This window comes from Ranitomeya imitator, chromosome 10, assembly GCF_032444005.1.
Source record: "Ranitomeya imitator isolate aRanImi1 chromosome 10, aRanImi1.pri, whole genome shotgun sequence".
In the NCBI taxonomy this organism is placed as follows: domain Eukaryota; kingdom Metazoa; phylum Chordata; class Amphibia; order Anura; family Dendrobatidae; genus Ranitomeya; species Ranitomeya imitator.
In genome coordinates this window covers 107192602-107207438 of record NC_091291.1, presented here as the reverse complement: position 1 = coordinate 107207438, position 14837 = coordinate 107192602, and the positions used below count along the sequence as shown (strand labels likewise).

At 46.1% G+C, this 14837-nt stretch overlaps 1 protein-coding gene across 5 annotated transcripts in view; it reads right to left on the bottom strand.

The window, feature by feature from the left end:
* Nucleotides 1-14792, bottom strand: part of CEP104 (centrosomal protein 104) — an 85881-nt gene extending 71089 nt beyond the window's left edge. Inside the window, exons 1-8 of one of the 5 annotated variants that reach the window (XM_069741638.1) lie at nt 14632-14792; nt 11618-11748; nt 10606-10779; nt 7881-8019; nt 6242-6301; nt 5706-5782; nt 4211-4379; nt 3292-3447 (exon numbers count right to left, since the gene is read on the bottom strand). In XM_069741638.1, the coding sequence (XP_069597739.1) occupies nt 3292-3447; nt 4211-4379; nt 5706-5782; nt 6242-6301; nt 7881-8019; nt 10606-10779; nt 11618-11748; nt 14632-14652 (927 nt within the window). In that variant the 5' untranslated portion in view covers nt 14653-14792. Of the gene's footprint in view, nt 1-3291; nt 3448-4210; nt 4380-5705; nt 5783-6241; nt 6302-7880; nt 8020-10605; nt 10780-11617; nt 11749-14448 lie in introns of all 5 variants that reach the window. The other 4 variants (XM_069741639.1, XM_069741640.1, XM_069741641.1 and 1 more) reach the window with 4 other exon arrangements.
* Nucleotides 14793-14837: the final 45 nt, after the last annotated feature.

Here is a 14837-nt window from a genome sequence, read left to right as displayed (position 1 = left end):
GACTGCACCAGCAGAATAGTGAGTGCAGCTCTGGGGTATAATACAGGATGTAACTCAGGATCAGTACAGGATCAGTAATGTAATGTATGTACACGGTGACTGCACCAGCAGAATAGGGAGTGCAGCTCTGGAGTATAATACAGGATGTAACTCAGGATCAGTACAGGATCAGTAATGTAATGTATGTACACGGTGACTGCACCAGCAGAATAGTGAGGGCAGCTCTGCGGTATAATACAGGATGTAACTCAGGATCAGTAATGTAATGTATGTACACAGTGACTGCACCAGCAGAATAGTGAGTGCAGCTCTGGGGTATAATACAGGATGTAACTCAGGATCGGTACAGGATCAGTAATGTAATGTATGTACAGAGTGACTGCACCAGCAGAATAGTGAGTGCAGCTCTGGGGTATAATATAGGATGTAACTCAGGATCAGTAATGTAATGTATGTACACAGTGACTGCACCAGCAGAATAGTGAGTGCAGCTCTGGGGTGTAATACAGGATGTAACTCAGGATCAGTACAGGATCAGTAATGTAATGTATGTACACGGTGACTGCACCAGCAGAATAGGGAGTGCAGCTCTGGGGTATAATACAGGATACCAGGATCAGTAATGTAATGTATGTACACAGTGACTGCACCAGCAGAATAGTGAGTGCAGCTCTGGAGTATAATACAGGATGTAACTCAGGATCAGTAATGTAATGTATGTACACAGTGACTGCACCAGCAGAATAGTGAGTGCAGCTCTGGAGTATAATGCAGGATGTAGCTCAGGATCAGTAATGTAATGTATGTACACAGTGACTGCACCAGCAGAATAGTGAGTGCAGCTCTGGAGTATAATACAGGATGTAACTCAGGATCAGTAATGTAATGTATGTACACAGTGACTGCACCAGCAGAATAGTGAGTGCAGCTCTGGAGTATAATGCAGGATGTAGCTCAGGATCAGTAATGTAATGTATGTACACGGTGACTGCACCAGCAGAATAGTGAGTGCAGCTCTGGAGTATAATACAGGATGTAACTCAGGATCAGTAATGTATGTACACAGTGACTGCACCAGCAGAATAGCGAGTGCAGCTCTGGGGTATGAAATAGGTAGTAACTCAGAATATATTTTCAAAGCTGACATCAGGGTGAAAACCCCATAGAATTAAACCCTTTTAATACCCATGATAGCTGGTTGATCAGGCCATTAGAATTTAACTTACAGATTGATATACACCGAGAAACCTCACGTTACATGAGACCAGAGAGAATCTTCTCTCCTTGTGAATACTTTGTCTTAAAATAGAATAAGTGTAAATTAATATGAGCACAATGTACTTTGTCACTTCTGGCAGTCGATGAATGGAAAAGTCGCTGCTTAAAATAATCAGATGGAAGAAAAAAAAAATATTGCATTGTATTATACACAGGCAAGATATGTCAGCTCTGTCTGCTTGCTGTGCTCCTACTAATGGCACATCACAAACTCTTCTTCTCTCTTGGCACTGTCTGTATAATGGGGGCTATGTGACCAGGGGGGCTCCCAATACAGAAGGGTATACCATCAATCAGTTGGTTTGGGCTGTCAGGGGAGGCTGGGGGTTGTAGTTCTGCAACAGCGAAGGAAGCAGAGATTTAAGACGGTCCCTTCAGCCATCAGCCGATTCATGCCGCCTGAGCGACGAGAACCATAAACTTGAGTTTGGCGCCTAGAAATCCAACCATGTATGCGCCACTGTGAAATCCTGCAGCGTTTAAAAAAAAAAACATCCCTAGAAAAGGGGACGATGCATTTAGGGCGACCAGTGTACGGCAGCTTCTCCCTGCCCCGTTCCTCATGACGGACAGGTCTCTCCCCATGTCGGTGTATAAGGAGAGCTCTGCAGGGTGGAAGCCGCAGCATTTCAGAGGACGGCTGTGTTCACATCGGTGTGAAATGTCCGAGTGCTGCTCGATTTGTTATTCGACAGCACAGGGACCTTGTAGAATGGATCCACACAGTCGTCCGTTAAAATGACAGACCTGAGAATGAAATCCGTGAGACTCAAAGCATCTCAGATCCGATATTGAGGATCAGAATAGGGCACATCCAATGGGATTTTGCTCTGTCTGCTAAAGAAACAAAAAAAACAAACAAAAACAAAACACTGATGTGTGAAATCAGCTAAAATAAAAGAGCCGGTCTTTGATTTAGGTCGTCACGCAGCATGAATCAGCCGACAGGGGCCCTTTAAATGGGCTTTTATTCCCACAAAAAGCTTTGGTAACATATCATCTAGATATTTCCCCTGATTATCAAATCTCCAAGGGATTCAAAGATCAATATTTCAGGCCCCTCATGGTACTCCGTGGCTTAAGACGTGCTGCATTACGTGTAACAATCGCTGGAAAGGATCTTTAAGCTCCGTCTCACATGGTCAGAGATCTTATCTCCCCGTCCTTCCTCTCCTGTCATTAAAAAGTTATTAGGAACCTGATCTCCATCAGTTAGGGAGGGAATGGGGCGGTAATTCCCCAGGAATGTCCTATCACTTGAAGAAATATCAAACTATTTATTAACTTATAGAAAAAAGGAACTACTATCAATGAGAGGCAGAAACAATGATGTATTCATGCTGTGCCTGAAGACTTCCCATGGACACATTAAAGAAAGCGTCGATTTAAATGAAATAATTCTATCTAATATATCTACTCTAATCAATCAAACTGGGTCATGTGCTATGTCAAGTTTTGGGATTTTACCCCTGTAAGTAATATGTGCTTTTGACCCTTAGTTAATAAGAAAAACCCCCCAATTATGGTATAACATGATTATGGATGTCCCTGCAGTAGGGGAACAAGTAGTCAGATGTTCTCTTCACCGTCCTCTGACTTGACAAACACATATTTAAGGGAATCCTTTTGGTTTTGCTTTTTAATCCGAGAGCAGCATGATGCAGGGGCGGTGACCCTGATTACAGTAATGTGTCACTTGCGGGGCTGCTTGCTATCATTTCCATACAAAAACAGTTTTCTCTGCATGCAGACATAACCCCACCCACATCACTGATTGGCAGCTTTCTGTGTACAGTGTGCAGAGGCAGAAAGCTGCCAATCCGTGGTGGGAAGGGAATGAACCAGGTGGCACAAGACACCTAGTGCTGTAGTGATAATATCCTATTAATGAAAGACTGATTTTATTGAAACAGTAATACACAAATGACATATGGCTAGAATCAGGGTCTCAGCCCCTATACCATGCGGCTCTCCGCTTACATAATAAAACCTGCTGAAACATTCAGTGCCTACCAGGGCAGTGTCCATCAGGTCATGCAGCTCTAACTGCTGGTAAACTTTCTGCCGATATTCTTCCATCTGTTGTTTCTTCTGTTTAGCTAAATCGTAGTCTTCCTTTTCCACGGCGCAGCGTTTCTCCACTTCATACCGTCCAAGACGTTCCCCGACCTGCGGAACAGAAGAGTTACATAATGGCCCAGGTATCTCTCATTAGTGATAGAGGAGCCCTGCTTCTCCTGGGTGCTTCAATCTGCAGATCCAAGAGGATCAGGCAGGACTCCATCATAAAAGTCGATAGTCTGGATAACTTTTGCACTGTGGTTATGAGTAAATGTTACAGGGTCCATCTACCTTAAAGGGGTTGTCCAGCCTTGGTTTACAAGTCTCCCTCTGTGACTGCAGACTGGTAAATCCTCACAGTGCGCAGAACGGTGTCTCCATGGTAACAGACTACAAACAAAAACTGTGTGGTCGGATCCTACAGTCACATTGCCGTCCAAGTGGGCCTTAGTTCTTGGTGGCCTACCAAATATATGCTGTTAAGAAGGAGATGAAAGGGAATATGACTGCTGGATCCGACTACACAGGGTTTGTTTGTAGTCTGTTACCATGGTGACACATAGGCTTGATTAGGAGCTGTATACAAGAGTAGGATATTTCTAAAGGGAAACTGTCGTGTCATCAAATATATATAGGGTTAATCTACAGGTAAACAGCATTTTGATGCTGTTTTACCTCTGCACTGAAAGCCCGGCTATCGAGAGAAGATTACACTTTACTCTTCGAAAGAGCCGCCAGCTTTCAGTCTTAGAGTCGCGCCCAGAGCGGCTACAGTCATCGCTCACAGAATTATGTGTGAACACGCCGGCACGTTGACAGGATGAGTCTTTCCGCATTTCCTTCACTTCTGTCGACAGTACGGAGCCCCCACCTTCTGCAGATCGGCAATGGCTTGCTTCAGTTTCTTGGCGTAGTCGTAGTGCTCATGGTGGACGGCTTCTTGCTTCTTCTCATCTAACTTGCGAATTATTTGTGCCACTTCCGGATCCTGGTACATATCAAAGGCCAAGTCATCGAGCGGGGAAATGGCATCAGGTTTCCTGCAAAGTAACAAAAATTCAGCGAATAGCAGCAAATTGGAAATTCCAGGACTGTGGTGCAAATCCTGGGTGGGGGGAGCGATCCGACCCGTCACGGATATTCAAGTGCTAATTAGGCTTTATTTATGCGATATGGATCATCGTCTTATAAAAGGATATATACATTTGAGGGAGATAATTTAATTGTATTTATTTTAACTTAGCTGGGACTAAGAAAAAAACACTTTTTTTGCTATTTTTTTCTCCATGTAGGTGATTTATGAATTATGGGTGCATTATGGACTTCCACCGATAGGTATGATGGTATACAGTATGGAGATTGTCACTATTCACATCATTGCTTGTCTCCGATAGCCCTCACAATTTAATTACAATTGTGAGTTTACTTAGGGCAGTCATGTCTGCAAATTGCAAAAGTGACCTGGTCCCTGTGCATCACAGACGGGTACAAAAATATGTAACCTATATCGGGCACCCACACACAAACACGTAAGCTACGGACACCTTTGACATTTACAGATTTTTTACATATGGAGAACTGTTGCGTTCAGTTTTATTCTCCAATGCTCATCCCTTAATTTTGAGCCCCCTGGATGTGAAGTTTGCAGCTTGATCCAAGTTTCAGATTTAACTTTTGTGGGAGTGTCCCTCACAGTAATACATGCTGGATGTGATCTCTGTGTGTGTCCAAGGTGCTACTGCCTTCACTAGCTCTCATGTATTGGCACAGCTTCATTCCTGGAGTGATTTCCAACTTTCACATCTCATAAAGGACTGTGTGCTTAAGGCCGGAGTCACACTACAGCGAGATACGGCCGAGTCTCGCTCTGTAAAAACAAGCTCTGGCACCGGCACTCCGGAGCGGAGCGTGCGGCTCCATGTATTGCTATGCGGCCGCACGCTCCGCTCTGGAGTGCCGGTGCCAGATCTTGGTTTTACAGAGCGAGACTCGGCCGTATCTCGCTGTGTGTGATCCCGGCCATACTCCCAGCATGAGTAAGCGGCCATTGTTACTAACCTGAAGGTTTAACCCACGCTCTGTTCTGCAATGTACGACCTTCAGCGGATCACTGCTGCTATCTCTAACATGAAGAGAAGGGAAGGGGAGAGGAGGGAGCCGGCAGGAGCAGTGTGGAGAAGGATGGTGTCAGAATTGGCAGAGCAGCTAGGTAAATGAAGGCCTGTGCAGCAGGACATTTTTAATAAAGGCTATGTAGGAATTTGCCTAATTTAGAAAACAAATTAACAATAAAGAATGAGTGCACAGGTGTCCATAGCTTTCAGTGAACTGATCAGGCTGTTTCGATGATGAATTTGATTTTTTACCCAGCGTATGAGGCGTCAATGGCAGCATCCTCCAAGCTGCTCCCCAGGTACTGATCAATAAGTTTATCTCTGGTCGGCTGTCAAAAGATGAAGAGACAGTCAGTGGCATATATCAGACACTATAACATCCATTAGACAGAGCGTGTAGTTAAAGACATTAATATTCTACACCTCAAAGAGACGACTCGGAGTGAACCCAGAAAAGGTTATCGCTATAGAGGCCTCATCTGCATTGCCCCCGTGTCACTTATGGACAAGGGCAGTTGTTACAGTAATCCTACAGACGCTCTGACAACTTCTTAGAAGACAGTCTTGGGTCTGCCTCCTGGAAAGCCCGCTGTCAGGAACACAGGCCACCCCTTTAATTAAACAAGGGTTTTTCTGCTTATTGCTGTTATAACGGGACTGTTGCTGTCAATCACATTCCTCCTCCCACTGCTGCATTGATAAAACAAGGGTGGTATATTCTACTGAGAGATGCGCTTCATAGATACTTTACTCCTTTATCAAAGGGGTCTCTAAGAATCGGGGCTTACCAGGTTTTCTTCGTTAAAGTCCACAGGATCGCCAATTATATTTATTGCTATTAGTGCAACCTGGAAATAAAAGAAAAATTAGAAATCCAATAAGCGGCATCTGAATGACACGGAGCGAGAACCTGCAATAAGATAAAGGCGTTGTCCAGCCATAGTAGGCATAGTATGTGACTGCAGACTTGTGAATCCTCACATTGCATGTAGTGCGCGCTGTCAGGATTCTCCAGTGACGGCACCTGGCGGTTAAGATACGAGTTACACACTTCTGGCCTCATTCGAACTAGAATTGTCCATCCTCGCTTAATACACTCACTTGCATTGAGTGAGGCTGCGCCCGACTAGTCGGCATGTGACCGCATGAATGGAGATCACATCCTTGCTGTCTCGTGCCCGCCGCTCCCTGGCCATACGCGAGAGCCGCCGGGAAAACAATCTGTCAGCGGACAGCTATGTCTCCCGTCTCCCCCATACACATTGTGCTTTCAGCTTGTCTAAGTGTGCGTGTATTTTCAATGGGGAGAGAGGAGACGGCCTCTGGCAGCGACTTATCTGCTCTGAAAGGAAGAAATTCCAACTGCCCAATCCTTCTCTCCCCCAACATCATCTGTCGGGGAGGACTTAGGAGGTCCACACACACATTAGATGGTCAGCTAGTCCGACGGCTGGTTTGCCCGACATTTCATAAGAATCTGGCAAACAAAGCACTGGCTTCAGATTACTCTTTGCTGATTTAAAGGCAGACCATGAACTGTAATAACCCGTGTGTTATTCTGAGGCTGGATTAGGATTCCCTATGTGGCGCTCAGCTCCATTATTGCATAGAATAAATAGAATAGAGCAATGCTCACAACAGAAATATACTGTACAATTGCTGTATACGCAGACTCCTTCTATATAAAGTGTATGCTTCCTACCGAGGAGCCTCCATACATACCCAAGCATGGTAGTTCCCACAATTCCCAGTTATCCCCGATCTATAGGATAGGGGAAAACAAACTGATTGCTGGGACCCCCTGCAATCCTGAGAATGCGGCTATGGATCCCAGGTACCCGGCTCTGCAGCTCAGTGTTTAATGCTGGACCTGTACTCCATCCATTGTCAACGGGACTGCTGGAGAAATGTGAGCACATCGATCCATTATTTCCGGCAGTTCCAGAGACAATGAATGAATGAAGAGGAGGTTGAGCATGTTCATCCATACGACACGGAGGGACCCGTTCTCAGAATCGCTGGACATCACACAAGTTGGACCCCCAGTAGTGATGAGCGAGTATACTCTTTGCTCGGGTGGTCTCTGAGTATTTGTTAGTGCTTGGAGATTTAGTTTTTGTCGACTCAGTTGCATGATTTATGGCTGCTATCCAGCCTGAGTACATGTGGGGGTTGCCTGGTTGCTAGGGAATCCCCACATTTATTCAAGCTGTCTAGCAGCCATAAATCATGCAGCTGTTGACAAAAGCTAAATCTCCGATCACTCACAAATACTCGGAGACCACTCGAGCGTGCTAGGGAAAACCCGAGCAACGAGTACACTCGCTCATCACTAACCCCCAGCAATCAGCACGTTATCCACTACCCTATATAAATGGGATAGAGAATAACTTACTATATGACTTGTTAGATGAGATTTGTAGATACCTGATTGTAGAGATTGTATCTATTGGCATAGTTCTTATGAAAGATCAGTTTCAGGTACTGCCCCACTGCGTCCACGTACACAGACTTCAGTTCCCGGGCCTTGTAGACGGTCTTTTCATTATCTGAGAGCGCTACGTAGCTGAAACAGAGACACAAGGCTGTCAAAGTAATACACGGTAATAACCATTAACCAAGTAAATGTACGACAGATGCTGAACGAGGGAAGTAAACGGTACATCCAAAAGAAACACATTACAGATTGTGTCGGATTGGAGGCAAATCTCTGACACTAGATCTCTGCTGCACGATTACCGACCCTGACTCTCCCATTACTGACACCGCTTTTACTAAGGGCTCATGTCGACGGCTGTAGATTCTCCCATCGGAGAGAATCGGGCTGATTAGGAGAATCACACCCTGACCCCAGTGTCAGCACAGTGTGATCTGATTCTCTCAGATGAGAAGATGGAGAAAAAAAAAATGTCTCCATCTTTTCCATTCTGTCAGTCCATGGAAATCAGACTGAACTCAGATGTCATCTGAGTGCTTTCTGATGTTTTCCATGGACTCGTTGACTTGCATGGCAGAGTGTGATCTGATTAGCAGATAAAACTCGAACATACTACAACTTTTTCATTGAATGTCAGAAGAAAGAAAAATAAAAAAAAATCAGACGTGCACACAGCCCCATAGAACATTGGTCCGAGTGCGATCCGATGTTTTGCACGACTGAACTCGGACCGATAACACGATCTTCTGCAAGAGCTCTAACAATGATCTGAATGAAGGTGTCGCTGCTGGAACCCCCCGCAATCGTCTGTTTCCAATGGGGGAAGTGGTAGAGTCACCTGAAAAAAACCATCATTGCACAGCACCCACTGTAGAGCCACTGGGACCCTGAACTACGCTCAACACTGAAATTGTAGCACCAGGAAGGAAAGGCCATGGCATTATGGAAATCAAAGGACGGATAGACATGCTAATTATATGCAAATGATAAAAAAATGGAGACAAAAATGATCAATATATCTGGATTTCTTCAGTCTGGAGTGTGAACGTCTTGTGCAGAAATCCCGGCACTTACAGCCTCGGCTGCCATCAATGCGCCTGTGTATATAAATGGTCCATGATTTTGCCTTCTTGGTGCTGCTATTTCAATTCTTAGGAGCGTATATAGCTGCACAAATAATTAAAACCCTTGATGACATATATCATTGGGTGCGGAGTGAGCAACCTCCAAACCAAAGCTTCTTTTCCCATTTTGGATCACACCACTGATTGGCAATGTGACGTCAGCACTGCAACCAATGCCAGTCAACGGGAGCAGCGGCAGAGACTCGTCAATGGACCGGAGGAAGGAGGGTATAGCTTGGTTTGTATCTTTATAATAGCCTGTAGAGAGGTACCAAGGGCACAATCCCTTTAAGGACAGAAGATACTGGGGCCCCCAGAAACCCACCGTGCTGCCGTTCATTGTCACCAGCACCCGGTCTTTTAGGGAGTTCTCAGGCAAAGAACTAACCATCAGCACCATCTACTGGTATGATTACGGAATGACATTCTGCACTGGACACTCGCTATACCTTCCATCAGAGTCTTGGAATTCACGTAGTTAAATCCCATCGCCATGTCTTATAAGGGGGCGTATCATTGATGCTACAACGAAAGACGCCCCTCTATTACCAAGAACAGAGAGCCGCTCCATAACAACAGCTCCCTTTGGATGACTTGGGCAGCCCTTGTATTACATGGACACTCAATCATATAGGGGGCAAATTTAAAGTCCCTAAATTTAGAGCGCAGTAACAGCAACTGCTAATCGGCTGCAGGGGGTACGTGGCATAGCAATATGATACGACACCGAGCATCCACATCGCCGGAACCGTGCTGGGATTGGAACTGAGTAGCGTTTTTTTATTTATTTATGTTTTACAAGGGGAATTCAACTTCATTTAGAAATGGCTTAACTGATTGCTCAAAAATCCCTTTAAATGGTTAAAATGGCAAAGTGCTTGTGAACAATAACCAACTTTGCGCCTTATTAAAAATCCGATCGCTTATCATTAATGCAAGGAATTTTAATTCTATGACTTGCTGATGGCTGCCTAGGTTACTGGCCACTTCTACAGTCCATCAGAGGTGGTCGGCCTCCTAGGTATGGAGCGCAGCGCTTACAAACTCTTTGGTTTAGGGTTTGGAAGCATCACTCTGAAGCTGCGCAGATGGCTGGATCTGGCCAGTTTCGGTTCCCCTGAGCCCCTCCAACGCTGCAGAGGCAAAGCTGACTCATGTAGTATAATCGGAGAGAGCACAGGTCAGACAATCGCCACTGCCATGCGTCCGGTCGGGACCCTCAATCATCAAGAAGCCATGAGGGTGAGGAGCGGTGCGCTCAATCCTGAGAAAACACTTTAAAATTGACATTTAAAAATACTTCCTAAACCCCATGACCAACTTTGCAATTTTTTGGGGGGCATTTTAAAGCAGTAAAAATAAAAAATAAGCCATTTTTTTCCAATAATTTTGATTCTCCTTGGCTTGCTCCAGTCATTTCTATGGGAATTACTGACTACCTCCCCATTGACAGCAGTGTGCCGCAGAGCCCTTGTGCCGGAGACTCCATTGGGGGGACCTGCATCCGTTTACAGCATATTAGTGGTCATGCCATAAGATAGCAAGATGGAAATAACCCTTTAAATGCAAACCTTATGGATAATGCACTTACCCCAACCTCCGGAACCGCTCCGTCTGGTAAGGGGTGAAGTATTCGGGAAGACTTTCTGAAATGTAAAACTCGATTTTGGACGAGATCATGTACTGGTGAGCGAGGAGCTGGAGCTTCCGGATTCGGCATCTCTCCACCATTTGTATGACGATTTCTTGAGGATATTGACAAAACCTATATAAAAAAAATATAAAATACAATAAAAAGACTGAAACCGCAAAGGAGGATTATCAGTGCTGAAAAACACTGCGACTGGGAGGTCGGAGGTGAAGTGTCTTTAACCCCTTCCCAACACCTGCTGTACATATATGGCACACACTGGGTGTATGGGGTGTGCTCAGGGGTCTGCTGAAGACCCCCGCCCCTGCCATCTTGGTGGTCCTATGAGGCCAAGATCATCATTTTCACTATAGAAAGCAATACTATACTGTGGTACTGCAAGATATAGAGCAAACAATTACAAATTTATGGGAACGAAAAAGGAAAAAAAATATGTTTCTTGAAAAATATATATATAAAAAAAACAATAATTAGAAATAAATAAAAATTAAGCATATTTAAAAGTTAAAAGTTCAATCTATCAAACTATTATATCATTTAGCCCTAACTGTATGCATTGAAAAGCAAGAAACAACAACCCAGAATTGCCATTTTTTTTTAATAGCCTCTCATCACTAAAAAAAAAAAGCAATAAAAAGTGATTAAAACATTCTATGGGCCCTACAATGTTAATCAATACAAAGGCAAAAAGGAAACAAAAAACACAAAACCCTCATATGTTGATGATAAAATAAAGTTATGGCTCTTGGAATAAGGGAAGAAAAAAAGGAAACAAAATAGCAAGAACCTAAATTGAAGTGACGGATGGGGTTAACATTGGGCATTGCTTAAAGGGTATTCTGGGTCCCGATTCTAGCGATGAAGCGAAGTCTTACATTTCCTTCCTATTCTGTAATAAGCTGGGACATTAATTTAGTGGTAAGGGTACAACATGGCGTAGTGTGCACCTTACCGGGGGGATCTCCAGCCGCTCACTGTAGGTGCATGGACCATTAACTCTTTGGCACTAAAGCCATCCTCTTGGCCAGAGGAGCTGATCACAACGAATCCTATCTTGTGTGGCATCCTGGGGAATTGAGGACCCTGCGAGAAAACAGAAGCAGAGATCATGTCCTGAGCTCACAAGCCAATAATGGTGCTGCAAAGCCAAGATAGGCAGGAGCTCGCTGCACCTGCACAGACAGTGCGGGCAGCACTTATAAAGGGTCAACACTTGCAAAGATGCATGCAGCAGATTCTGCTGTGTCTACCATAGATTCCTATGGAGTGCGAGATACTGTGCATGCACTACTCCGTCTCCTGGAAATGGGGGTCTCTCACCACTATCCCCAACGTCAGTGGAAGTCTCCGCAGTCAAACGCCCTCCGATCAGATCATACAATAGGTTACCCTCCCAAAAGCAACGATGCTGCCCTCCAGGAGGCCACCGATGACCATGGAGGGCAGACGCCTGGCACCTGATATACAGATCTAGACGAGGAGGATAAGCGGCCCTGAGGGGCACACTGTGCACCCATCGAGCTGCATCATGGGGACACCGACCAGGCACCACAGACAGTGATGGGACCCTGACAGTGATACCCCACAGTACAATCCTCATGGTGACGCAGCCAGATGGCATCACAGCTTACTAATGGGTTTACTGAAATCTGGGTAAATCCTGGTCACGGAGATGGGCTGGAGAGCAGCCGAGCGAGAAATCTAACAATGATAACACTGGGGGGGAGGACGAAATACAGGATGATTAATGACCACCATGTTCAGGTCGAGGAATAACAGAAATCTGATATAAAACATAAGACTTGGGATTATCAGCGGCTCCCTACGAGGTCTCCGCTGCCACAGCCACTACAGACACCTGCAGGGGTGTTAAATCACACAGGGGCCACAATACAGTGGGGTGAGGGTCAGACACGAGCCCATTGGCCGCACACAGACATATCTTCTATTCAACAGTCCAGGTCTCAGGTTTTCCTTGCTGACCGATGGTCCACATTAAGGAAAATAAATTGCTGACATGTCTCACTGTGCTCCAAAACTCATAGATTCAAGGGGATGAAAAAGAATAAAGAAACTGGACGGAGAGCGGAGGAGAGGAAAGGAGACACAAGGAGGGTAAGAAGGATAAAAGCAGAAGACGAAGTGTAGAGCCGAGGAGACACAAGGAGGGTAAGTAGGATAAATCAGAAGAGGAAGTGTAGAGCTGAGGAGACACAAGGAGGGTAAGAAGCATAAAAGCAGAAGACGAAGCATAGAGCCGAGGAGACACAAGGAGGGTAAGAAGGATAAAAGCAGAAGAGGAAGTGTAGAGCCGAGGAGACACAAGGAGGGTAAGTAGGATAAAAGCAGAAGACGAAGCATAGAGCCGAGGAGACACAAGGAGGGTAAGAAGGATAAAAGCAGAAGACGAAGTGTAGAGCCGAGGAGACACAAGGAGGGTAAGAAGGATAAAAGCAGAAGACGAAGCGTAGAGCTGAGGAGACACAAGGAGGGTAAGAAGCATAAAAGCAGAAGACGAAGCGTAGAGCTGAGGAGACACAAGGAGGGTAAGAAGCATAAAAGCAGAAGACGAAGCGTAGAGCTGAGGAGACACAAGGAGGGTAGGAAGCATAAAAGCAGAAGACGAAGCGTAGAGCTGAGGAGACACAAGGAGGGTAGGAAGCATAAAAGCAGAAGACGAAGCGTAGAGCTGAGGAGACACAAGGAGGGTAAGAAGCATAAAAGCAAAAGAGGAAGTGTAGAGCCGAGGAGACAAGGAGGGTAAGTAGGATAAAAGCAGAAGAGGAAGTGTAGAGCCGAGGAGACGCAAGGATGGTAAGTAGGATAAAAGCAGAAGACGAAGCGTAGAGCTGAGGAGACACAAGGAGGGTAGGAAGGATAAAAACAGAGGATGAAGAGTAGAGCGGAGGAGACAAGGAGGGTAAGAACGATAAAGGCAGAGGATGAAGAGTAGAGCGGAGGAGACACAAGGAGGGTAAGAAGGATAAAAACAGAGGATGAAGAGTAGAGCGGAGGAGACACAAGGAGGGGAAGAAGGATAACAGCAGAGGACGGAGTGTAGAGTGCACCTGTTCACACTGAGTCTATGTTTGGATGTGCAGGTCAGGTTTTTGAAATGTATTCTTTAGCCTTCTGATCGTGCACTCCCTGCCTCCTAGCTTCAGGTGTTTTAATTACAGCAGGTCCAATACCCCTCCATAGAGAGAGAGAATTTCAGTCTAAGAAGAGGTTCCACATGTACCCATTCAGATGGAGACGTTTATTCTCAGCGAGGTAAGGCAAGTTTAGGACCTGGTATAAGAGAGATGCCGTAAAGGGGCTACCAGGTACACATAAAATTGGCCATTTTTATGCGCTAAAAGCTCTCATTTTTCATATTTCTAGTGCAGTAATGCAGTTCAGGCTGCACCTCCAGGGTGACGCTCGGGCTGCACCTCCGGGGTGACGCTCGGGCTGCACCTCCGGGGTGACGCTCGGGCTGCACCTCCGGGGTGACGCTCGGGATGCACCTCCGGGGTGACGCTCGGGATGCACCTCCGGGGTGACGCTCGGGATGCACCTCCGGGGTGACGCTCGGGATGCATCTCCGGGGTGACGCTCGGGATGCACCTCCGGGGTGACGCTCGGGCTGCACCTCCGGGGTGACGCTCGGGCTGCACCTCCGGGGTGACGCTCGGGATGCACCTCCGGGGTGACGCTCGGGATGCACCTCCGGGGTGACGCTCGGGATGCACCTCCGGGGTGACGCTCCGGCTGCACCTCAGGGTGAAGCTCAGGCTGTACCTCAGGTTGTAGGTCAGGCTGTACCTCAGGGTGTGTAACTCAGGCTGTACCTCCGGCTGCTCCTCCGGGCACCACACAGGGCGGCAGCACAATATCAGCAATCAGTAATGTCCTCCTCTCTGTTTCCAGACTTCCCCCAGGCTCAGCACAGAGAAGGCCCCATAGCAGTAGCTGACAGCCCACCCAGCACTGCTCCCAGGACATCACCCGCCGGGCGGCACATCAGTTCCGGCTGCTATATCCCCGTAGTCATCTCCATAACCACCGCTTGATGACAACAGTTTCCAACCTCAAGGGATTCTGGGAGATGTAGTTCATTGGAGAAGCCCATATTGACGTGTACGCATGTGTCAACTCTATATTTAGATAGTGCGCATGCGTCTAAGGAT